At 50.3% G+C, this 26,323-nt stretch overlaps 1 protein-coding gene across 4 annotated transcripts in view; it reads right to left on the reverse strand.

The window, feature by feature from the left end:
- Positions 1 to 26,323, reverse strand: part of FA2H (fatty acid 2-hydroxylase) — a 143,969-nt gene that overhangs the window by 111,285 nt on the left and 6,361 nt on the right. For 2 of the 4 annotated variants that reach the window (XM_059713729.1, XM_059713728.1), the window contains exons 2-3: positions 7,966 to 8,160; positions 7,512 to 7,580 (exon numbers count right to left, since the gene is read on the reverse strand). The exons of 1 other annotated variant lie outside the window; for it this stretch is intronic. In XM_059713729.1, the coding sequence (XP_059569712.1) occupies positions 7,512 to 7,580 (69 nt within the window). In that variant the 5' untranslated portion in view covers positions 7,966 to 8,160. Of the gene's footprint in view, positions 1 to 7,511; positions 7,581 to 7,965; positions 8,161 to 12,751; positions 12,941 to 26,323 lie in introns of all 4 variants that reach the window. One more of the 4 variants, XM_059713727.1, reaches the window with a different exon arrangement.

The following is a 26,323-nucleotide window of genomic DNA, read 5'->3' on the forward strand; positions in this document are numbered from 1 at the left end:
CTCTCTGCACACCTGCTGTCCCATCCCATCTGTCTAGCCATGTGGGTCCTGGCTGGTTTCTATGGAGACCCCTGGATTGTGGGGCAATGTCAGCATAGGGCTGGGGCCTGGCCTAGAGCCGCAATCCACTCCCAGCACACTGCTGCCTACAGAACTGGTACTTGGCACAGGGGCATGTGGACCATGGGTCACAGCTCTGCCCTGGCCCTATGCTGTCACTGTCCTTCTACCCTGGGTACTCCATGGAGACTGGCCAGGAGCTACACAGGCAGGGTGAGCAGCTAGGCAGTCAGGATGGGGCCACAGGTGGGCAGGGAGCTGTCAGGGGCCAAGTCTGAGATGTTGGGGTGGTAACAGTGTGGGGCCAGAATGGCAATCTTCTTCCCACACAACCCTGCCCATGGAATCCACACCTCTCACAGAGGCATTCAGGCAATGGATTGCATCAATGCCCTTACCTTGGCCCTGTGCTGTCATCACCCCAAGATCCCAGTGTTTTCACAGCCCCGCCTGAATAGCTTGCTACTGGATGCCTCTTTAGTCCCACCCACAGCCCTATCCCATCTGTCTGGCTGCACTCCTTGCCTGCATGGTTCCCACCCCTGGTGATGGGTGCAGGGTGGACAGGCGAAGGTGCCCGGGCAGCAGGGCCAGGTCCAGTGGCTGCAGCAGCTGGAAGGAGGCACAGATTCCAGGGCTGCTGGGAAACAATTTGGCTACCACGCTGCCCCAGCCCCACTCATCACCCAGAGGCATTGGGACTAGCCACGTGCACCATGACCTGGGCTATTCCCTTGTGCCTAGACCAGGCAGGACCAAGGGATCAGCTGCAGGCTGGACAAAATCCCTTAGCAGGCTGGATCTGGCCTACAGGGCATGTTTTGCCCACCCTGCTCTATGTAGTCGCACAGGGCCAGCTCTGCACTGCTGCTTAGGATGGCAGGGCCCACCTCTGGAGTGCAGAAAAGTGGGTTCTATCAGCTGCTTCAGACCTGTCCTGCCCCTGATAGTTTGTTGGGCCACCACCCTCTGCTCACTTGCCACATGTAGGGGTGTAATTAGTATAGAGATAGGATGCTGCCCTTAAAGATTAGAACATGCCCTGGGTACTTTACTCCACGCTGCTCAGTAACAATCCACTAGTCTGCCTACCCCTCATGCCCTAACCCGAGTAGGGCTCTCTCTGCCTCTTCAGGGCTCCTGCCCATCTAGGCCCAAGTCCTGGTCTTCTCCCAGACAGGGCTCCAACCCTTCTGGGTGCTGGTCTTGCTACACTGGTTCCCTGTCCCTGCCTCACTGCACCAGGCCCTTGGACTGCAGCCCACTTGTCCTCAATGGGTTGCTTTTTGGGGCAACTACCCACCTTCATCCCCTTGACTGCTTCAGACAGGCTGCCCTTCCAGGCACCTTTTCCTTCAGGTGGGAGTCTATGACTCTGCTCCAGGCTGCAGGTCAGGCTCCTGAATCTACAGTTTGAGATGATTGCAATAGTTTATGGCCCTCACCCCTCTTTTCTAGCTATGTATTGGTGGGTCCCCATCCCCACCTCATTGTTTTGGGCCCTTAGAAGGCAGAACATCTCATTGACTCCCTGTGTAACATCACCTTCCCTCAGGCACTCCTTCATGGCCATCTCCTTCCCCCTAAGCCACCCCAAACCTAGCAGATAACATAAACCCAAAACAAAAATTGAACATATAACCAATTTCTGCCTGCCCACAGCACCCTCTAGAACACCTGCACTCATAGCAACCAAAGTCAGGCCAAGGCTCTTGGCCCAGGCTCAGGTTTATATGGCCCTCAACTCCTCCCCCTTCTAGCACCTGACCCGACCCACTGAAAACAGGGCCGTGGTGCTGCCAATTATCTAAATCAGCAACAAGAGCCCTATATTCCCTCATTAGCTGCTTGGAGCCCTGCAGCTCCTCTTTCTGCAAGCTTCATTTTCTACCTGTCCTCTACAACACTGCTATTTTTTCCTTCAAGTAATAGGAATAAGGGGTCCCATTACATTAGCCAGAGCACTGCTGTGTTGCACACACCTAGCTTTTCCCTGCCTAAATGTAGCTGTGTGTAGGCACATGCCCCTGGACCTATGCTAGCACCAGAATATGACCCCATGAAGCCAGCCTGGTAGAAGCCCCTGTGGTTCAGGTCTGATCTGGGGCCCAGAGTGAGTTTGACATCCCTGAGTTACTCTATAAGGTATAAATCTATTCTGCCTTCCACAATCACTTTGATAGTCTCCAAAGAGAGCCTAGTCCTGGCTGGAGCTGGTTGCAAATTTTTCATCAAAACTTTTTTGTCAGAAAAGGTTTCTAGGGTCCTGAGTGGGATCCCTGATGCAGTGTTGAGAACCAAGCAAGACTGAGAATAGGCTGATCAGGGTCATCACTGGGAAGTAGGAAATCCAGGTCTGAATCCCTGGCCTCACTCAGTCATAGGAGCAGAACTTGAACTTGGGTCTGACCCCAAGGGAGCCCTACCCACCAGAAGGTTACTGGCTATTCAGAAAAGAGAGGGGTTGTGTTTTGCTGTATTTTTCTTTTTTGGCAAGGGGTCTCTATTCAGTTCCAAGGCAGAAGGGAAATATTTTGTGGTTTTGAAAACATTTGCAGGACAGGGAAAGCATTTCCCACTCAACTAGCAAGCACTAGAGGGCACTAATGCCTTTAATTGTTTTGAAAAGCCATGCCCGAGACCAATTTTTAAACTCTAGTATCTAGCTACACCCTGGAATGATGAGACTGTGATGGGTATAAGCTGCTTAAAGATAAAGTTCTGGACACGGTGCAAAGGCTGTGGGTGCAGTGTTGAGTCTGTGGGCAGAGTCTCTTCCTCTGCATTATTAAGTAAACTTTTTTATATAAAACAAACTTGCTTTTCTGTTTCATCTTGTTTTGGATCCTTCAACTTCAAGCAGGCCTTTGAGAGAGGGTACTTTGCAGTCTAACTATTTATTACTGCTTTATATTTTGTTCCCCAGGTACTAATCTAGTCTTTTAAGGAAACCTGTTATCAGATTGTTAACATTTAAGATCAAATGTATTTGTCAAAAGGATGATACTGTTCCCTGCTCTTCATCCATCTCTAAGTTGGTTTGTGAAACCAGTCTGACCTCATTATGTCAGACTGTAGCAACACATTCATAAAGGGAAGTTTCTGAATCACTGTTGCCAATTCTGGCTCTGTTATTGCAAGTCTCATAGTAGTTTGCAAATTAAACTACATCAGGATGTAATTTAGTTTGCAACAATGCAAACTCATTTAAAACCCCCAAAACTCTTGCATGTGTGTCACTATTAAGGCACACACATGACTTCAAGAGTTGGGGCTTTAAGAAAAGTGCAATGATGCATTGCAGTTATTAGTCAGCTCATCCCCAGGCCATGGGAGAGGTGGGCAGGCTCCACAGAAAAAAAGGATCAGGCCCCTTGCCACTTCTGCCTTTAGCAGGTGCCTGCTAAAGGCAGAAGCAGGGAGCGGCCCAATCCTATTTTATTCCAGCGGAGCCTGCCTGCCTCTCCTGTGGCCAGGGGGTGAACTGCCAGCAGGCTGAGTGGCTCCTGAGCTGTGGGGTGACCTGGTCCTTCCCTCCATAGCAGTGGCGCCACCCCCCTTGGGATGCCTGGGCAGGCTGCTAGCAGGCCGGGGGCTGGTCCATCTTGGGGTTGAGAAAGAGTTGGATCCATCTGGGTGCTGCCTCCAAGCTGGGGCAGTCCACCTGGGCAGCCCTGGGGTTGCTGCTGCCATGGAGAGAAGGACCAGGGCCCTTGCAGCTCAAGGGCTGCACAGTTCACTGACACCTCGCCCCCTGGCCACGGGCAGGCTCCACTGGAAAAAAAAAAAGGATTGGGCCCTTCACTGTAACAGTGATGGAAAAATAAACCAAGTTGAAATGGTGGGTTTCAATTAAAAACCTACCAGTTTCAATTTAGTGGGCATAGAATGGAACCCTGAGGACTAAATTCCTGTCATGTATACAAGTGCCCTTAGGTACCAAACTAAGCCCCTCTAAGAACATGGCACACCAAAGCAAAATGAAGCTTCTCCTCTTGAATCACCCACATGGCTCCCTGCAGCTTTGTGCCTTCTAGTGCCTCACTGGAGCCTTGTCCCTGAGGCAAGTGCTCTTCTCCCCTTTTGTATAGTAGTAATGTTAGGATGATTCTGTTTGGCTGGGGCTGGGCCCTCAAATACAGACATGCCCTGGCTCCAAAGAAACCATTAGAGCTTTACTGCAGCTGATGAGAGTGGGAGTAACTGCTTGACTATCTGATCGCTGGTGACCCATTGTGCATTGTATCTGTGGATTGGGCATCTGCCAACTCCTGTCTGGCTTGATGGCCCCAAAGACAGTGTAAGGTTCCAGCTGGACAAAGTAAGCAGATCCAGGGTTACACTGTAAGTAAACTCAACTTCAGTTACTGCAGCATTACCATCCAGTCCCAGCACACTCATGTCTCAGGTCACTGGTGGCAGGCCATGCAGGCATGTGTTCTGCTGCCACCAACAGGAAGTGTGTAAGCAAGCCCTGGGGTGGGGCCAGCTGAGAACACGGCTTTGTAACCACCAACCATCAGACACACACGTATGCTGTAGGGGTGTAGGTGGTCAGAGTAGGTCACCCATGTGGCAAGGGCAAGGTCCAGAAACAAGATCCAGGGTCAGGATTGTGGGATGAGCGTAGGGAACACAAGTCATGAACCAGTTAGGAGTTCAGAGCTGAAGTAAAAAACCAGGATCAGGTGAGAAGTTCTGATCAGCCAAGAGCACTGCACAACAGTCCTTGCCCAGATATCTTGCTGCTATCTGCTCTGGACCTACAAAGGTTTATGAGGGAAGGTTCCTTCTTCTATAGCCCTTGGGGATGATTTAGCCTAGTCCCTGATCACTTCCAGCTGGGACCTGGGCCTGACTCCTCAGCAGCTGGGCCTAGGCACATTATACATATATGCATGCATGTGCTCTCTTTCCAAGGCTGATCTCTCTCCACTATGAGGAACCCTAGCACAAAGCAAGAAGAAAGGACTAGCAGGGGCTAGAGAAAATTAAATCCTCATATTCTGCCTCAAGTTTCTTTTGGGGGAATATCGGTAAAGGACAAGATGCCCTCTTAAGTGTCCTTCCAGCATTTTTTAAATCAATGATTATGTCACCCTGTGGAAGGGTTTATACCATTGTCTCTATGCTGGGGTCTATGACACAACACCTGTGTCCTCCTCAGGGTTGTTGATCTTTCACTGTCATTCTGTTTCCTCCAGCTTGTCACATGGCAGCTGCTTTTCTCCAAAGTCCCTGTGACGCTTAGCACTGACGCGGGGGGGATCCAAAGCTAATTAAAAGTGCCCCCACTACGTTCTCCAGCCTAGCAGCTCTGATAAAGCCACTGGGGCTACCAGTGAGAAGCAGCTGAGAGGTCTAGCAGGAGACCTGGACAGAAGGGATTCCTCATGATGACTGGAGATATTCATCCTGCTGGTGGAAATATGTTGGCCCTCTGGACAGGGGGAAGTTTCACCCACTGTGTTACTGAGGTCTGCAGGCCTCTGAGCAGCACAAAGGGGGCCTCTCATATGTAAGTCTGTGCAGGAGGAGTTGAATGGCTGGGCAGGGAGATGGTGGTTTCTGAGGGGAAGAGAAAGCCTGGGTCAAGAGGCTAGGCTATTTTTCCTTTTTACTTCCTAACCCAGGTCCTTATAATGCATCCTGAAGTGCCATTGCCACCTTCAACCAGGCACCTTCCTCATGGAGTCCATGGGAGCATGATGAGCACATTCTTAGGAGTAATGTGAGTTAATGCATCTGTGGCCTCCAGTTTCCCCAGCTCTGCCTAATTTTTACCCTTGTGTTTGTCCTGGTGCCCTGCAGGGTGGAACCAGTTGTAGGGGGCTGTTTTGGAGTGTGAAACCAGGAAACTTTCAGGAAACTCCGTGTGCAGGGGGGGGAGTGGTACAACAACTCTGGGCTCACAGCGCACCTCAGGGCTGTAAACACCAGCATTTCATTTAATAGACTTAAAATAAAGATTTAGGTTACTGCAGTCCAAAGGGGGTCCCTTTATTATTGCACAGAGCTCTGTACATGAAAGTATCCTCTCCCTCGGGGAACCATCTTGCCTTCACTCCAAATGCAGTTTTCCTCCTCTACCTGCATCACTTGAATCTCCCCAAACCCACCCTCAGCTTGTGTGGCAGGAGTGACACTGGCATTACTCAGAGCAGAGTCCCACTTGCTATTATAGCACTTGACAAGTACCACATGAGCATCATTTTCATTGAATATTGCTACCTTGTTTAAAAAGGCAGGGCTCATAAAAACAGAATTTTTTTTCAAACCTTTCTATTCTTCAATTTAAACCAAAAATTAACACCAGGAAAGAGCTGTTGAGGAGCCATTTTAGCATAAAGGCCCCTGGACTTTGCAGTGAGTGGCTCCTCTGGTTCTTTAAAGCTCCCAAGCTCTCTGCAGAGCTCAGTTTCATTCTCAGACACTTAAGGAGGAAAGGGGAATTTTATCCTTGTTGGGGATTGGGGGTGGGGGAGATGAAGAGCACTAAAGGTGATGCAGTCTAGTCACTGCTGTGAGCTCCAAGGGGGTTGAGTGAGATCACATGTTAATTATCATCAGGTATCCTGGAGCATTCGACTGTAGGCTTCTGGTGCTTGTTTTTGCAGTAGTATAGAAAAACGACTGCTTCAGTACAACTGTTGCACTGGGATTACTTGATTCAGCTCTTACCAAACTAGTTTGTTTTAGCCTATTCTATTGAAGCTAAATACCCACCTCCCTTCAATACAATAGCCATCAATAATGGATGGCTCAGTTCTGCCCATTTTCTACCTGTCTGTAATGTGACCTGCTGCTGGCTGCAGCAACCTTAGCTCTGGGAAACCTGAGCTGGAGGGAAGTCATATAGAGAAGGGAGGGGATGGACCCCTCAGTGGTCTGAGTGAAGGATGACTTGCTGCTTTCCAGAGCAAAGTAGACAAATGCATATAAAGAGAAATCGAGGACACCAGCTGGTATCACAGCAAGGGCAGAGCTACCCGCAGGGATATCCAGACACTGTGCCGTGTCCTTTGGGAGTACAGGCCATTGCAAGCGAAAAATGGCCACCTTTGTTCCGGTAAGAACCACACACGCGATGCAGGGAGGGTTAACCCCATCACCTGGCTCTTGGGGCAGTGCCAGCTGCATAAAGGCTGGGGTGGAGAGCTCCTGTCTTAATGTAGCTACTGTATACTTTCCTACATCTCTGCTGTCTCTGAAGTGTTAATCAAAGCAGTTGCAGGGGACGGAAGGGCTGTTTTTTTTATCTTGTAACTGACATTTGGTACACCTGGAGATTGAAAGGGGAAAATTCAGAAGCGTACCCATCTGCACCCAAGAAGGAACTTCCTGTATCAGTGTAGCAGCATTTTGTATTCACGTTAAAGGCAGCGTGAGCAACAAGGCAATGAGTGTCTAGCCATGACAGCAGGCAACTAGGACTTGTGGCTGGGCCTTACCCCTCTTTGCCACTGACTCCTGCTGTGTTCTTCAGCAAATCTCTTCTTTCTTCTCTGCCTCAATCCCATCTGTAAAATAGAATATAGCCCTATGCTGGGATTGCCACAAGAAAGGAGACATAGCAACGCACTGAAATCCACTCAGGTTTGGACACTTCCCTCCCTACAGGGCCCTTTTGAAACCCCAGCTGTCTGTCACAAAGGACTGTAAAGCCCTAAGATCAGAGGTGTCTGAAAAAGGCGCAAGGCTATTGCAACTCATCCAAAAATGGTGTGTGCTTGGGCTGCCTGGATGGAGCCAGAGCAGAGCACATCCGAGACCAAGTGACTGGGTGTTTCAAGGAAGAGAGTGCAGGAGTCTAGTTTCTATTACTTGGAAGCAGGTGCCCAGCCTCCTCAGGGGCAGTAGTGTCACAATGGGTGGATAAGCAGGACACGAGCCACAGGTGCTTACTTAAGGGGATGGGTCACCAGAATGGAGCTAGAGGGTCATCTCAGCCTGTCTTCTGGCCTCCATTCTTCCCTCCAGAGCAGCTGAGGCAGCTAGTGTTGTAGGAGTAGCAACCGGAGGTTCACTGTGGGTGGGAGAGATGTCTTTGCATTTTTGCTGTTCAGATCTAGTATTTAAATGGGCACTCCACATGTACGTCTGCAGCAAAAAAGAAAAAGAAAAAAAGAGGAGGTGAAATCTCCCCCAACAGCAGTGAAGTGCTGGCTGCTGTTCCTCCATTGTATTTGTACCCTGTTACTCTCCAGGGTACAGAACTGGCTGCTTATGTTTCTGTTCAGTGGTCAGACAGTCCCAGCTTTTAGTCCTCCTCTTCCTTGGGATGGCATGGTGGCCATACCTTTGGGAAGAGGTGATTCATCTAAAACAATTGTTGTGATGGTGGGGAGGGAGACAATGCCATCTATTCCCTCCTTCACTTCACAGCATGGAGACAAATGTGACCAATGTACAAAATCCATGGTCCTGGCCTCACTCTGTGCCAGCTGTGGCTGTCTAGAGGTCAGAAGGAAATGCTTTGTAGCGCAAGGGCTTGCCCATTGGCTGCGCAGAGGACCTGCGCTTTGTGAAGGGGTTGTCCAGCTACTAAAATGTGCTGTTTTGAAGCAGACACCAGGCTACAGAGGGCACCTTTATCAGCCTAATATGTACCTTTCCATTCATAAGCCCAAAGCCAGTCTGTTTTAAAATAATGTTAAGCAAGGACTGGGTAGAAACAAGAGGAGGCACAGCAGCAGAAGGGCAGGAAGTGTGAAGCCTTCTCTCTTCTGCCTCACAGATAGCTCTGAGGGCAGCTTTCTGCTTCGTTGCTTGGTGTTGAAGCAGAGATCACTGTGCTGGAGACTCCTCAGCCCTTTCAGAGCAGGGGACCAAACCTTGGCCCTTGACTTCCAACAGCATGATTACTTCTTACCTGAGCTAAGACAGCTGGGCTCATTAGTCACTACATGGTCTAGCCACTGAGGAGGGTCATGAGAACCCTGCTGTGCAAGCACAGCTAAGGGCCTTATTGCAGTCAGCCTGTAAGTCAGGACTGTGCTGGGCAGAAGTGACCAGGCCCAGTTCCTAGCATGGGGACAAGCGCAGGGTACCCTGTGCACGCTGAATGCAGCATTATGTGCCAGTGCCCTCTGTTCTGCATTGCAATCTTCCAACACAGTAACCTTGATGAGAGGTAGGGCTGAGGGCATGGTACCGAGGCCTGTCTCCATGCTGGGCTGCCTGTCTGTTACGGTTCACTCTGTGGTCTACAGGAAAGATAAGTTTTTGGTAACCCACAGAGCCACTTAGAATTGGCTAGAAAGCTTGTCTTCCTACCCTGTCATCCTGCTGCAAAGACAAAACCTAGGATGTAGCTGAACCTGGATGGAGTGGATCCCTGACTATGCCCAGGTTGCACCAGGGTAGCACTAATAGTGTAGGCTGCAGTGCCAAGAGCCCCAGCCCCAGAGGCCAGTAAGAGCCAGCTTCCTCAACCAGGAAAAACCGGGAAGAAGTGAGCTGCAGAACAATGACCTCTCATTCCCACTCACTTGTCAGACTTGCACTTGCCCATGGGTCCCTGTAGCACAGCGGTAGGCAATGTTTTGTGCCCAAGGGTCACATAGGGAGTTTTGCTGAGCTGCTGTGGGTCAGGTCAGGATCCCCCCTCCACCCCCCTGCAACAACTCACCAAAACTCCCAAGTGGGATGGGGTCCTGGGCAGCCAGGGAGCAGTGTTTGGGAGCAGGATGGGCAGGCAAGGCCAGGATCACAGGGTGGGATAGAAGGGCAGCAACAGTGTGGGGCCAGAGCCCAGGCAGAGCAGGGATCCACTGCTTGCACACCCCTGCAATGGGTGCAGGTTCCTCAGGCAGGGGCGTGCAGGGAGCGGATCACAGAAAATAAGGGTTGGAAGGGACCTCAGGAGGTCATCAAGTCTCACCCCAGCTTGAAGCAGGACCATCACCAACTAGATCATCCCAGCCAAAGCTTTGTCTAGCTGGGTCTTCAAAGATTTTCTGGCTCCATGCTGTCACCACCCCAAGATCCTGGACCCGGCCCTGAATGCAGGTCCCCAGCTGCCTGCAGCTGCACCCCATTCACCTGGCCACATGCCCTGCCTGTGCAGCTTTTGGACAGTCTTCATAAAGACCTCAGGATCACAGGGCAGTGACAGCATGGGGCCGGGCCAGAGCCATGATCTGCACACCCCTGCCCACAAAACCAGGACTTGGCCCTGGCCCTGGCCCTGGCCCCATGCTGTCACCACCCCACAAACCTGGAGTCTCCATTGAGACCAGCTGGGAGCCATGCAGGCAGGGCATGTGGGTGGGTGGATGGGAAAGCTGTGTCTGGGGCCAGGTCTGGGATCTTGGGGCGGTGACAGTGCAGGGCTAGGGTCTGGGGCAAAGCTGCAATTGGCTCTCTGTGCACCCCTGCCCATGGAACCTGTGCCCATTACAGGGGTGTGCAGGCAGTGGATTGCAGCTTCTCCAGCCCTGGCCCCATTCTGTCACTGTCCAAAGGTCTCAGGATCTCCCTGGCCCCACCTGCCCATTCTATTCCTGGACACCACTCTCTGCTAGCCTATGGCCCCATCCCAGCCTGTGTGGGTACATTACCCAGCAGTGGGTGCAGGGCAGATGGGCTGAGATGTTTGGGGAATGGGGCCAGGTCTGGTGGCTGCAGTGTGTCAGCCGGATGGAGCCACTGCTGCTAGGGCTGCCAGGAAATGGAGTTCAGCTACCTCACTGCAGCAGGGTTGAAGCATGCCCAGGGGTGGCAGGACCAGGCTGCACATGCCATGGACTGGACTGTCTCCCACACCTGGGCCAGGTGGGACCAAGGTACCCACCCTTTGCCAGACAAAATCCCTTGCTGGGCTAGATTCAGCCCACAGGCCATATTTTGCCCACCCCTGCTGTAGCAGAACCGGGACCCTATCAGCCACACCCAGTCCCCTGGTCTAAAACTAGAACAAAAAATTTGCTTTAAACTCAAAATCTCCCCCTCTGGGTCATCAGAATACTGCCAAGGCACCTCCCTACTCTCTGGCCTGCTCTACCCTGGAAGAACCTGGCATGCCTGCAGTTCTAACTCCTCACCAGCCTGAGCTGGCTAGAGCTCCTTCCCCCGCCAAATTCAGGGCTGCACTGCCCCGTGCTTCAGGGGCCCGGGGTTATATCCCTTGGCTCCTCTTCTTTCAATCAGGTACTTTCCTGTCTGGCTGCAGGTGTGCCCCCTCAGCCTCCAGGGCAGCTTACTACCGGCATCCTTACTGCCTTATGAGGGCTCTGCCCTGTTCCCTACTGCTAGGAAGCTAGACCCACAATAGGCACTTGTAGCCTATGGTTCTCTGGATGCCTACTCCCCTGCAGCTAGTCCCAAATGGGTGGTCTTTCCCTACCTGGGCACATCCGTGCTGCAGTTTCTCCTTTAAAGTAACAGGAGCCCCTGGTCCCCTGTTACAGTTCTGATGCTCAGACCATCCCAGTAGTGGAGCTGCAATTAGCTAACCCTGATCACAATACATGATCACACAGCTGCTGCTCCCTCAGCGCTGGCAGAAGCTGCCCAGTTCATACTGAATATGACCAAGTGCCAGACACTAACCCTGGCTCTCCCCCTCCTGCCCTTAGTATGCTTCTTGCTATGGCAACAAGCGAGCTGTGAAGCTACTGGGCAGAAACAGCTACTTCTCCCTCTTTGCCAACCCACCATGCTTGATTAGCCAGCACCAGCAGCTGGCCTGCCCAGCCCCAGAGATGACCATTCGCCAGATCAGCCAAGTGATCCGGATCTTGCGACAGCTGAGACTGCGGGACACCAAAGAGGCCCAGATGCCCAGTGCTTCAAGGTGAGGAGGGGATGGGGATAGAGTGCAAACTGTGAGCAAGTTCACTGTTTGTATTCAATAGGGTGACAGCCCTTTCTCTGAGCTGGTCCTGCCTTTGCAGCCCTGGGTGATTCTTTAGGAATACATGTGGGATTCACTATTAGGGGCACCACAGACTGTAGTCCTTCCTATGGATTAACCACATTCCTGCATTCTCCTGCCAATACCACACTGCCTCCAGCTCACCTCTCTGGAGAGCATCACTGTATCATGCAGAGACCTTACAAACTGGAAGAAAATTGTCCTTCTGGCAACCTTACCTTTGCCCACTGAGAACCTAGGAGGAATGTACCCCCAGCTCTTTGTGCATTTGGGTTCTCCAACTCAATGTCACAAGGCCAGATCCCACTTTCAATTGCAGTGGCATGGACTTTGGTGCAGAGACCAGGGAACTGAAAGCAGGCCATGGCCTGTAGCATTTTTATCGCACCAAACTGGGAAGAAGTCTCAAAATGAGTGAGCTAGAATCCCAGTGGTGCTCCAGCAGCTCTTGCCTATGCTCTGAATCCAGCTGCACTAGGACACTCAAGACCCAAAAGGCAGGGTGTGTGTATCTGCATCCATCTGGCCCAGGGAAGGGTAGCAAAGGGACATACCTGACAGCCTGAAGAACTGTGCTAAACCCAGGTGTGGGGCATCCTGGAACAGTGGCAGTGAATGGATGAAGGGGACTGTGAGATGACAGAGGGGTGATGCAGCGGTGATAGTGAGGAAAGGGCTGGTGTCGGGGGTAAGTCAAACAGAAGGAATATCATGCTCCTTACATTAGCTGGGCAGCAGTCTGGATAAACCGAGCTAACTGAAAGGGCCAGGTGGCTTTAGGTGGATGCAGCTGGTAGCATTAGGAAATTGTACCATGGAATAGGCAGGGGTTTTCCCCCAGCAGCAGATGTCTGACTCTGGTACCCTCTCTTCCTCCCCAGCAGGACCCGCTCTTCCAGCATCTCCACAGCATCTCAGCAGTCACGTGGCTCAGACCAACATTGCCTGCCTTGCTTCCAGAAATGGCTCAGCTCTAGCCTGACATGTGTAGGATGAGGAGAACTGATGACACAAAGAACAACATTGTAGTAGAGAAAAAACCTCCCCCGAAGTTTCCTTTACCCTCCCCTCCCCTCCCCACCCCCATAGCACCCCCCACGTTCTCCGAAACCCAGCTCATAGGCCACATGGGCTATGCAGAGGCCAGTGTTGTCATTTTGGGGACTAGAAATGACCTCAGGTGAGGGTTACCTACCCTACTCTGGTTCTTCCCATGTAAGGGGTTCTTCCTAGCCCCATTCCAATGTGGGAAATATCACAGGTAGAATAAATGGATCTCCCCACCCCAGCCATGTTGTTCTTGTTTGCATGTGCCTTGCTTGGGTCACTGCCCATCCTTTGCTGGGGTAGGGTCCCTGCAGGCAGATACTGACTCAGAAACCTTGATGTGAGCACTGGCTATAGGGAAGGAGGAAGGGGAGGGAGTTGAGGGGTGCCAGACATTCCTGCACCTTTCAAAGCAGAACTCCCATTCCATTTCCCCAGTGTGGTACCTCCCTCACCTATAGACCATGTTCTTGATCCAACAACACTGATTGGCACTAGGCAGCCACTCCGGGCCCTGAGGCAGACAACAGCTTTGTTTCCAGAGCACAATTCTGCCTCCTCCCCCTCACTCCCTGCTTGCCTGGATTCTTGCCTTGCAACCCAGATGTCTTTCCCAGCTAAAGTTCCCTGCCCTCCTTCAGAGCATCCTTGTGCTTCTCTGTTCCAGGCTTGGGGCTGTCTTTCCACTTATAACAAGAACAGAAAAGCCAGATGACCAATTTAAAAAGGCCTTTGTTGCAATGTTGGAGCCTTGAATTCTTGCAGCAAGGCGGGGCCCTTTCTCTACAAGTCCAACGGCATTTCCCTTGGAGCGTGAGAACAATACAAGTAAAAACAGCAATCTGATGTAGTAATAATGCTTTCCCTACTCTGAGACACACCCCTGAGAAAAAAAAATGAAGGTCACAGAACTGTTTCAAACCCTGGAATGTATTTACTAGTGCTTATATGAGAGGATGTTCTGTGCTACTGTTGGGTTGTGCTGGTTTTAAAGCTAAACCCCACAGGACGGCACCAAGTACGACACGAAGAAGTTGAGGAGCTCCTGAAAACTCCCTGTAATGGGACTGGGGTTGTCATCTGTTCACAGCTGGTAGAGGCCTAAATGCACCAGCCTCATGCAGTGGGCAGGGTTAACTTCTCCCATACAGGTCCACCAGTGCTCCACTCCAGTGCTTGCAGTCTCCTTGATTATTTAATTTCTGGTCTCCCTCCTTCTATGGAAGCCCTTCAGTCCAGCTGAGAACTGCTGCTCCTCTGCCAGGCCTGACTGTTCTGTGCAGTAAGAGGGCTCCCTCAAGCTGTGCAGTAACTCTGGGAGGGATACAAATGTGGGTTTGAGACTAGTCACGCTCAGTCCTTATAGATCTTCAGAGGGTATCACAGTTCTTCACTGCTCTCCAGCTATTGACCTGGCCATTCCAGTGACTGAAACAGCTTCACTGCAGCAGGTGAGGATTAGGGCTGTATGAAATGGCACTGTCCCGTTTCAACTTGAGTTTTGAGGTTTCGATGGAATAGTGTTTTGTTTCAAATTTCATTTTGAGTTGAAAAAGCTGTTCCATTTCGCTTCATCAAAATTCTGAGGCTGTTTCAACATTTTGCCCATTCACTATAATGGAGAAGCTCAAAACAGCCTCTCTCATCCAGCAGGCAGATCAGGGCCCAACCCTGGGAGGGCTGCTGGGACTGCCAGTCCTCCCGGGTCTGAGGGCCCCCAATCTGCCTGCCAGATGAGGGAGGAAAGCTGGTGCTGCCACCTGGGACTGGGGAAGGGAATTAAGCCCGATTGCTCAGTTCCCCTCCCTAGCACTAAATTGGGCTAGGGATGGGAAGTCAGTCCAGCTGGGCTGAGTTCCCTCCACCCCACATTGTGACCATCGGGCTGGGGAAAGGAAGTTGGCCCAGCTGGGCTGAGTTCCCAGCTCCAGTGTGATCGTGGGGCTCGGGAAACAAACTCAGCTGAGTTGCCTTCCCCAGCCTGATCTTAGGGCTGGGGAGAGAAACTGAGCGATTGGGCTCAGTTCCATTCTCCAGCCCAATTGCAGTGCTGGAGAGGGGAACTGAGCCCGGGCTCAGTTCCCTTCCCTTTTGCTGTGATCAGCTTCCCACAGGCCAGCTGTGGGAGGCAGGGAGAGCCAGGGCTGTGCTCCAGGCTGAGCTGCATGGGGCTGTGCAGCTGCTGGGAGAGCAGCCCTGGTTCTCCCCATCTCCCACCACCTGACTGCTTCGAAACTCAAAATGTTTCGAAACTTTCAGAACATTTCAACTAGCCTCATTTTGTTTTGATGCTGTTTTGAAGCCCTTCGTTTTGTTTTGATTTCGCTGTTTTGAGCTCAAAAAAAGTCGACAGTGTCGAAATGAAATGGCCGGTAAAATTTCACACAGCCCTAGTGAGGATTAGGAATGTAGCAGCATACATGATTACTCATTGAAAATTAATGTACAGAGCTGCTTCAGTCTCCACCTGCTCCTTCCCAGGCCCACTCATAGGAGTGCACACATAAATATGCATATACTTTTTTAGGCTAGTTCCTCTATAAAAACTTGCACAACCAGCTTGGATCAACCATCAACTGCATGGGCTTTGGCAAGTCACTTAAGCAGAGATTTTCAAAGGAGCCCAAGAAAATTGTGTACTACATTGACTTCTCTTGGGTTGCTTTGACAATCTTCACTGCAAATCTGTGTTTCAGTCTCCAGACCTATAAAACTGGAAATGGCAAGAACAGCCTCTAAGAGATAGTGAAAACCATCATGAAAGAACTTAGAGATAGGGCAGAACCAGGCCAAGGACAGAGAGATTTAGGAAAGGCCAGAAGTTTTCTAGGAGCAAATGGAGGGCAGTGCAGCAGAACCCTGGGTGGAGAACAAACACTTTAGAGGTGGGTACCCTCTGCATGAATACTAACAGGTTGCACTGAGTCATGTAAATGACAAATGCCCATTCATGCTCACTCGTGAGGGGGCAGGAAGGGAATTCCAACAGACACAGATTTTGAAAACACTCAAGTCCAGGTCTTTCCTGTTCTCTCTCTCTGCTGTACAGGAGGCCATACTAGGTAAACTTATTTCCCATCTATTCCCAAATGGACAGCCCTAGCCTGCCCATCTAGGGGACCACCCAGGCTTCCAGCCTCCTTGGGCAGAGAGGCCCTTTATCATGGTCACTTCTTGCTAGCCATAGTAGCTAACAAAGGCTAGACTTTGGCAGGACCTAACTAAATGCAGTCAGCAGGGCCATCCGGGGGGAGGAGGGGGCGAATTGGTGCAACTGCCCCAGGCCCTGCACTTTGGGGGGCCCTGTGGAGCCAGACAGAGTGGCTGTGGCAATTCTCCACTGCCACTGGTTTCATGTCCAGCCGCTTGGCACCCCCCCTTCCTTGCTGCCGAATCCACTGCCGACTTCCTCACATCCGGGGCAGGGCTCTGCACAGGCTGGTTTGCCCTGGGCCCCACACCCTGCTCGGGTCACCTCTGGCAGTCAGGGTTGCTTGTTAGCCACCCAGAGAGCTGTCTGCTGCATCTTTTCCCTCAGGAAAACTGTGTGGGGCCCCTGCAGCATTTCCAGCCACTGAAAACCTAGGAGGAGAAAGAGACCAGGATCCACACCAAGAGTGTCATATTTGCATCTAAATGTATAGAATTTTTCAAAGTTTGAGTGGAGGGGGCAGTTTAAACAGTTCTGGACATGACAAGACTATCCAGTCTATAAGAAGAAAAGTTAAGATTAAGAAGCCCAAACGGTTGTGGAAAGGCTGGAAGCTTTAGGACATAAGCCAGACTCTAGCTGCTGGGTATTAAGGTGGACTTCCCCTTAGGAAGGTGTCTAAGAATGCCTACCACAAGGGTTCAGGTACTGTCCTCTGTGGCAGCTGGTGTTGGTGACTTGTTGGGGAGGGTGGGGACAGGATGCTGGCTGAGTTGGACCTTAGGTCTAACAGCTGAACAATTTTTCTTGTCCGAGCACTGCTGGAGACTTTCCTGGAGGCTCTAATTTGGGCAGAGGCAAGGTTGCATTCAGAGGGGGTCATTTACCTCAGTCTTTTCTTAAGGCAAACGGCACTGCCAGCTGTCAGGTTTAAACTGGCACCTGTTCAGCAGGCAAGAGCAGGATCAAGCAGCTTTACTCTTAGCAGTAGGCAATGCTGATCCTTTAAAAATCTTCTAGAATCCCAACATCTTCCTCATCCTGGACTTTTCCTCCCCTGGCCACACATCCCCAGGGAGCCTGGCCTGAGTGAGGCAATCCTGTTTAGTTGCAGGGATGGATCTGAAAGGTGGATGAGAGTCTGCCAGGGATCAGACTGAGAGCTGGCATTTTACCAATGCTTCTGGCTCACACCACCCTCAAGTCTCAGCACATGGACTCACTGCGACTCCTTGTGCCCCCCATCTCATGCTAGGGAAACAACAGCTGTCATCACTGCCAAAAGCAAGACAGAGCAAAGGTTACTAGAATTACTGGCTGCAGCCAATTGATCCTGTGTGCCTTTAATAGGGTAGCAATTCCTTTCCTCCTCTACCACTACCCCTTCAGGCAAGACCCCACATTGCCAGAAGCCAACTTATCACAGAGCCCCCCATTCATCTTTCTAATCAGCAGGATCAGTCTATTTCCATGAGCTCATTATAACAGGTCTTGATCAGGAGGAACATCCAATCCAGGTGCACACCTGTCTTTGCAAGCCAATACTGCTCCATTATACTGAAGGAGGCTCTTGCCTTTCAGAGGCTTGTAGCCTGCCCTCTACTTTTCCGAGAGGCAGGCCTAAATAAGCCCACCACTGGATCCTGCTTCTGCTTTTCTCCGCTGTGTGTGTTTGAAGAGAGAAATAAAATAAGTATGGATATGAAATATTCTGTCTTCAGAGGGCCATGAAGGGATCTTAGAGCCAGTGTCCAAGCAGAGGCCCTGTGCTGCTGGTCTGAACTGCAGTGCATGGCAGCAAGGTGGCATGGCTCTTTTAGAGGTGGTAGAAAGTCTTTGGTAGAGGCCTAGCTGTGGGTGGTTAGCACAGCACAGGCAGGAAAGCGAGCATGAGACCTAGGGGAAGGAGTAATCCACAACCAGGAGAGGGACTGAAACTCAGTCTCCATCCCAGGGCAAGGGTCCCTCCTACTGGTTGGAGAAAGATTATATCAATTCTGGTTTGTTTGTTGGTGAGGGTAAGGACTCTGCATTTTAAAGGAGGGACTGAAGAATCACCCCTGGGGCAAGCCAGCCTCTTGCCTTTCACTAACCTGCTCACAGCATTTTGTTCAGTAAAAGTGGCAGCTCCTTGAGGACAGTTTGGGCACAGACAGAAGTGACAGTTTTCACCTGATCTGGCCTCCAGAAGTGCTCTACAGATGTGACCAAACAGAAGTACACAAACTGCAGTAGTAGTACAGATAATATCTCCCATGGACCCCAAATACTGAGGAAGCTGGCATTGACACCTCCTTGATGTAAGGACTCCCAGCACTTCACTCCACAGGATCTCACTGCCTTCACTGTCATGCCTCTAGCTCCCTCCTTGCTGGGCTGTCATCTCTTCCTGTCCTAACTCAGAGGGGAAGCTCTTTTGGGCAACAGGGAGATGGGGAGGAGATGGAAGCACCATGCACATTTATGATACCACAGTAGGAACAAGGAACAGAGTATTTCCCCATCCGTATCACCTTAGCAATGTGGAAAGCCACTGTGCACTCAGCATGCTCTGTGCCTGCTGAGCCCCTCCTAGCTCCATGGAAATCAAGAGGAGCTCATTTCCTCATGCAGGGGTAAGTGACATTTTGGAGTGGGGAGCCAATTTAACAGAGCTTAGCTCCAAGCATAGGCTGCTTCCAACCCAGCTCACACTGCTACAGTCAGTCACAGCTCCCCTGCAGTTAAAGTCCCTGCCATGGAAATGCTGCAGAAGTCTCCCAGCTTTTTTTTAAGGAAAATTTTTCATGTCCCATGTCAAATCACCCAGATCGATTCAAATCCATGAGTCATTCAAGAACCATATGTGGCCCTACTACCGGGAAGCATCCTCCCCACCCCTGCCTCGGGCTTCAGATGTGTCCAGATCTTTTGGCGAGCATCCTACATGCAGGCCCAAGCCTGGAGGCTTGGAGTTAGGATGACCCTGAGTTATGCTTGGCCTCAGCTGTACAGCTGCCGGAGCAAGCTAGGGAGGAGTCTTCTGTTTCCATAAATTTGAAGTCTCCTAGCTCCGCAGATCAGATAAAATAGCTCCACAGGCTGAATCCAACCTACAGGCTACAAGCTGCCAACCCCTGCATGGGACTGAACCTCTAAAATGTCAATGAGGTCATCCTGTTCCCAGCCTGCTGTGAAAGGCCTGGTGGTACCCAACTGGTGGTACAGAGATAACCCAACTGCTTTTTCTACAGTCTAAAATGTTCTACGTGGGTGCAGCCCAATGCATGTCTGAGCCCCAGGTATGACTTTGGCTTTTGCTAGCTAATAGCTGCATCATGGGATCTCATAAAAATTGCAGGAGGTGGGAATGTATTTGCATGCTGCTGCAAAGCAGTTCCAGGGTAAACCAGTAACTGGAGAGCAACATCACAGCTCATGTTACAGCTCTTTGTAGAACCCACAATCCTGACTGAAAGGTGAAGAAAGCTGCCCTACCACATGCAGTCCTGCTAGGGGATGGGGTTTATTTGTTTGAGAGTCTATTGTAGTGTGAAGCTTTGACTGAATCTAGTTATGGAGGTGCTGACTGTTGCTGCGTTCCCAGATGGAGACCTGTTGCTTGGATGATGATCACAGTGACCGCTTTAATGAAGAAATGTACTCTGCATCTCCTCCAGTCAGAGAGAGAAGGGTAAGAGAGAAAGGGGCAGGCTGAAAAACAGAAACCTGATAGCCTTCACTGTGGGTCGTCCAAGCAGTTGCACATTCAAGAGACAATAGACTGATAGAGGCAGTGGAGCAAAAGGGGCAGGACAACAAGGGTCCAGTACTTTGCAAGGCAGCAACAAGATTCATGTCTATGTTGCTGGAGGTCACACAGGACCTTAGCCTGCTTAGTTTGAAAGAGCAAAAGAGACAGTCTTTTCTGCTGCAAACTGCAAAAACTGTGGAAATTACTTCCCATGGCAGAGTACTGATACCACATGGCTCACAAGTGAGGCCAGAACCTTAGACCAGAACCTCCAACCCAAAGAACAGACTTTAAGCTAAGGGAGTAACTGACAGTGGCACAGGTAATGGTCTGTCGTTCCCCTGGTAGACCGGCATCATTATGATCTGTATAACACAGCATGCTGGAGCATTAGAGGGACAGGGGACCACACTTTGCAAGGAGGTTTCACAAGTACTTGTGGCCAGAAGAAAATGAGATCCTGAGTTCCAGACCACACTATGGGGGGAAGTGTCTTGTAGGAACAGATCCTTTTACTGACTGCCCTCTCAACACTTGACTAGGATCTCCTCCGAAACAACTGGAGACACATACACTCTTTCCTTCCCCTCAACCTCCCAATTAGCCTTCCTCTGGGCTTCGACTAAGTAAACGTCCCTTCTCAGTTGCAGCAATACATGTCTAAATGAAAGCATCATTTTAGGGTCAAACACTAGGACTGATAGATGAACTGGGCTACCCCTCCTGTCTAACTAAAAGCACAACACCAGCTGCCTTAGCTTGGCTAGGCAGTAACAGTGGAAAAAAAAAAAAAAAAAAAAGCACCCTCGCTCCTGGAAGACTGAACTAGCGATCACACCCATGTCTTATGACAGGTCATTAACTGATTCTATCACACTAGAAGCTGAATGTCTCTGGCATAAGGCCTGGGTTTGGCAAGGGCTACACAGAGACTTCCATCACCAAGCCAGGAGAGCTATTGGAATGGAGCAATAAGCTCTGATTTCTATCATTTAGCAAGTTTTCCTCTATGGGACCCTGCTCCCAAGAACTGGGAGTGCACTGGTTGCAACATCAGGAAGAAGTGCTATTATGCAAGTAATAAACCCTAGGCTGAGTTAACACACTTCTCTGGGGTGCAGAGTACTGCCTTTTCAAAGCTCTTCACCTTGTATGCTACCACGTAGGTGTTTTTAGCAATTATCCTACAGTCATATTAGACTCATGCCTCCTAGGCCTGCTGAGCAGGGAACTATTCATTTGGGACAGCTGACTGCCTCCTGTCAAGTCAAATAAAAGCACCACCAGCTTGTAATTGCCATTCCCATGACAGAAGAAACCATGTTAAAAACGCAGCAAAACTTACGAAAAAGACAAACTTGCCCCTGGAATGCAGACGGCTGTGTCCAGTGATAATCCAAACCAAACTGAACACAAGGAAGAACTTGGCCTCAAATACAAGCTGGAATAGATTATTGGTTCAACAGAGGGTTAAGCACAGAGTAGAAGCAGCCCAAGTAGTTCATGCCATCAGGCTCCCTCCTGGAAGCAATGAACATGTGAAGTCTGAGATTTCATTGGAACCTGCTTTTGAGAGACAGAGGAAGGAGATAAACGTGCAGCCTTTCAAATCCCCTTGTGATGGATGCAGTAGGAACAGTCACATAGAGAAAATCAGGGAGTCCTCAGGCAATGGCAATCATCCCAAGAACATGAAAACAGGTCAAACTGGGTAAGAAATGATCTGTCAGAGCTACAAGCTACTTGTCAGCCAGGCTCTCCACAGGGAAGACAAAAATTGGCTGTAAAGCAGGGAAGGTCTCAGCATTCAGTAAGGTCCAGATTCCCTCCTTTACCTGCAAGCCCCCAGGGGGTACAAGGAAGGTTTGGAGAGCCCATTAGCGCAAAGGCGACAAGAACATCCAGCCTGTGGCCCCAACACTTGATCTAGTGTTTCCCAACTATTCCCTGAATGGCTGCAGGGCCACTTGGGGGATGGCTTAACCCATCCCCATCCAGGGCCTGCAAGATGTGCCCTTCCCTTAAACATCCAGGTGCAGAGCAGGAAGTTGCAGGCATAGAACTACCTTGCACTGGGCACCCTTGAGTGTTGTGGTGTGGAGTAGTTGGGATGGGCATTGTGGCGGGTCTTGCAGGCCACCATCCCCTGGCAGGGCTTCTGCTGGTGCAGTCACTCCCCCATGCTTCAAGCTGACCAGAAGCTGAACTTTTGGCACTGGTGCCATCAGGGAGACGACACTGCCTATTGTGTACTGCAGTAGGCTGTAGCTGACTCAGTGCATGCTGGTGTGAAGGGTAGGAGGTGCTTTTCAGTAAAGCTTCTCTCACAAACTAGGGTAAAACAGCCCCAGATCTTTGTCTCTGGGGTGACTTCTGTATTCTAAAGCCTTAAACAAGCCTAGTCAGCCACACTTCTGACTCTCTTCTGTCACAGCACTTGGCATTACTAATCTGCCATTTCAAGGGCTATTAAGTGGAAAGCAAGTGCCACCGACTTCCCTCAAGTTCTACATCTGAATTTGTTGGGACGATAAAGCTACAGCTAATAATCAGGAGTCTCTCAAACAGGTGACTGATTTTTCACTCCTCCCCAGTGCAGATTTTTGTCTCCCATTTGTTATGCTCTCTATAAATGACCACTAATACAGCTGCCTGTCTGTCCTTGTGCTGATGCTAAAATTAAGTCCCAAACCATTAACCAAGGCTTCATTTTTCACTGGCCAGTTATGGTGATCCAGTTGCTACAATAGTAGATGACCAAAGACACTCACAGCAAGCAATAAGACCCAGGGACTGAGCTAAAGTGAGCCTTTGCTAAAGGTAGTAAAAACTCATTTCTGTCTCTGTGTTTGGCTTTGTTCAACCCTGCATGTATTCAAAGAGTAAGCGAGTGACCAAATGTTCTTCAACCCAGACATATTTGGGGTAAGGAAGGAACTTTACCCCATGGTCAGACTGTTACGGACTGTGGGGGTTGGGGGGTTGCCTTCCTCTGTAGTAGGGGCCATGGCCCTATGGACCCAGGAGCTCTTGAGCATATATTGACAACATGTCATAGAAGCAGGATATTACTTCTACGATTCCCCTGGTTTACCTGAGGCAGATTAGGGTGTAGGCAGGTTGAATCAGGTTTGGATTATGGATTGTATGGGATGGTTTGAATAGGGATGATCCTGCCTCAGACTCAGGGACTTCCAGAGTCACTGAATGACTTCTGGAAGTCCCTTCCAGACCTTCTTCTCTATGATTCCTTTAGAGCTGTGGTTCTCACCTTTTTCAGATTTGAGACACCCTGCCACCCCCACCAGAAAATGCCAACTCTTAGTTTTCACTCTTCTGTTGAATGAAGAAAAACAACAGGGCAATTCTTTTTCATAGAATTCAGAAAGACCACAACAGGTCAAAATGGTTTTAACACTATATCATATTGGAAATGTCAGTACTAACAATGCATAGCACCTGGCAGCACCCTAGAAAAGATCTTCAGGCACTCCAGAGTGCCGTGGTACCCTAGCTGAGAATCACTGCCTTAGAGGAATGGGCTAATATTTGTTATAGGCAACAGTGCCTGCAATTAATACTCCCTGAACTTTACATTCTAGGACTGTTTTCTAGTTGCTTAAAGCTTTGCCAAACATACATAACTTGGTTTGAACTTTCTCATGCTGGGAGTTTGTCTTACATTGACTGTGAGAAAATTTTGGCAAAGATACTTCAGCCATTTCTCAAGCTATCAGGGGCAAATAAATTTTAGAATCAAATTACTTAGAAGCCTTGGCAGCTCCATGCATTAGCACAATGGTTTGAAGTTTGACAGGGCTGTGTATTTCCCCATTCCTGTGAACACTTGCTCAGATTTGCATAACTTACAACACTTGAATGTCTCAAGTTTCCAAATGCTTGGTAGAGACTTGTTGGAATTCAGCTGCTAAATTAATTGAAAAAATTCTACCTGCATTGAGCATGCTCTTGTTTGGGGCTGAGGAGGACTACTGATATACAGGTTTCCCTCGCCAACTACAGTTTTGCCAACCACAGTTTTGAGTATCTACGCTTAATAGTCTATATACCATTTTTGCTATTACAGTATATAGTTTTGAGTAACCACAGTCTTCTGTGGCTATGCATCAGCCCACCACCTACCATTTTTCCCATAAGCCTTTTGTCTTGCCAACCATGGGAACTTCCAGGAACCTAACCCCAGCAGTTGGCAAGGGAAACCTGTAATCACACTGTAGAGAACCAGGGTCAGCTGTGATAGCAGGGAACAGAAGGTCTCTAAGCCCCACCCTACTACAACCCAGACAGGAAGGGAGAAAAGGAAGCCTTCTGGTAGGAGCATACGGAGTCAGTGTTGGTTGGGTAAGAATGAAGGAGGTCTTAAATGCCAAGAACTGGGACAGGGATAAGGGCATGTTGGAAAAACTAGAGGCAGAAAGGTTCAGGCTTGCTAGAGATGGCTACAGAAAGGGCTGAACTACTCCTTTAAAAAATGGAAACAGAATCCAGGATTGCTGAATGCCTGCTGAACAAGGCAGGGGGCCATGTGCTCACATCACTAAAGGCTATTGCCCCCCCATAAAGCACAAAGGTTTAAGGGAATTTATCCAGACAAGCCTTATCCTGGCACTTGGCTGCAAGTACCAGGACATTTCTCTCTGTGCACTTTTGTTGCATGTAATCTACAGGTAAATCATCTCAACAACCTCAGTGTGTTGGTACATAGAGGGCGGATGAATCCTAATGAAGGGATCCGTATCATCTTGGTGTGAAGTGGCCAGTGATGTCCCTCATGGGTCAGTGCTTGGTCCAGTGCTACTCAACATCTTCATTAGTGATTTGGATGTGGGAGTGAAGAGCTCACTGACCAAGTTCACAGACAACATCAAGTTATGGGGAAGTGTGGTCATGCTTGAAGATAGGCTACAGATACAGGCAGATCCAGACAGGCTTGCAAGTTGGGCGGATTGGAACCAGATGAAATTCAAGATCGAGAAATGTAACGTGCTCCATCTAGGGAGGAACAACCCCCTGCACACCTAGTCTTGGTAATACCAAACTGACTAGCACCACGAATGAAAGGGACCTGGGGGTAATAATAGACCATAGCATGAATATGAGTCAGCAGTGCGATGCTGTAGCCAGTAGGGCAAATAATACTTTGGCATGCATCAATCGATGCATCTCCAGCAAAACCAGGGAAGTGATTCTTTCACTCTTACTCGGCATTGGTGAGACAACAGCTGGAGCACTGCGTCTGGTTCTGGGTTCTGCACTTTAACAAGAACATGGTTGTCGCAGGGCACCTCAGTGCCTGCTCCTAGAGAGGAGAAACTGCCAGGGAGAAAGCCCTGGCAGAGCCTAATGAGCACAGCTGCGAGTTGCCGGGGCAGCTAATAAGAATCAGCTGGCCAGAAGGAGGCAGGGCCTGGCTCTTATAAAGCCCAGGCTAGCAGTTCCCTGGCAGCAGCCAGAGAGGCAGGAGCTCACGGGGTTGAGATGCGAGTACTGCTTGAGCAGGCTGAAGGATGGTGGCTCTGTGGCGCAAGAGCTATGTTGTTGCAGCCAGGCGGCCTTAAGTTAAGTTACAGCCAGGAGGCTTGTGTTTTGTTTGGTTAGTGTTTGTATTACAACCGGAGGCTTGGGTGAGGCTGTAGGGGTTGGAGGAGGCCTCATAGGTACCCCATAGGGGTGGGGTGCCCTAGCGCCAGTGAGGGTGCATTATTCTCATAGGTACCCCAGTGGTATGAGGACCCCAGCGCCAGGGAAGGTGCAACTGGCGGCGAGGAGCGCAACCAGTGGGTTGTGGGTGGGGAACAGAGACCCCGGGTTGTGTGCGGGGTATGTAGACCCCAGCCCCAGAGAGAGGGGTGATTGTATCAGGGAACCCAGAGTGGGCACGGTGAGCCCCAAAGAGGGGGCGGCACTATTAAGAAGCCCAAGGTGGGCATGGTGAGCTCCAAGGAGGGGGAGCGCCATATCGGACTATTGAGAAGCCCTAGTGTGGGCACAGTGAACCCCGAAGAGGGGGAGCGCCATATTAGGAAGCCTGGGACGGGCATAGCGAGCCCGGGCGAAGGCTAGCACTGCAGGAAAACCCAGGACAGGGGCAGGGTGCTGCGGTGGACCCAAACCAAACGGGTTGGCAGCACAGCGCCTCAGGAGAAGGGCAAGGTGCTGCAGTTGTCCCTGGCAAAAAGGGGATAGCAGCGCGGTGAGCCTGTACCAGAGAGGGTAGTAGTGCGGTGGGCCTAAAAGACCAGTGGCTCGAGAGGACGTCCCAGAGGGGACTAGCCTATTGTAGAGAAGGCCCAAGAGTGGGCATAGGTGTATTGTGACTGGACAACGTCTATCCCATCAGCGAGGCTTGGGGCGTGGTATTAGGGGTGGTAGGAGCCACGTGTAGCCCATAAGGCTAGGGTGCCCCAAGGCACCCAGGGGTGCAGGATAAAAC

Source organism: Alligator mississippiensis, chromosome 10, assembly GCF_030867095.1.
Source record: "Alligator mississippiensis isolate rAllMis1 chromosome 10, rAllMis1, whole genome shotgun sequence".
In the NCBI taxonomy this organism is placed as follows: domain Eukaryota; kingdom Metazoa; phylum Chordata; order Crocodylia; family Alligatoridae; genus Alligator; species Alligator mississippiensis.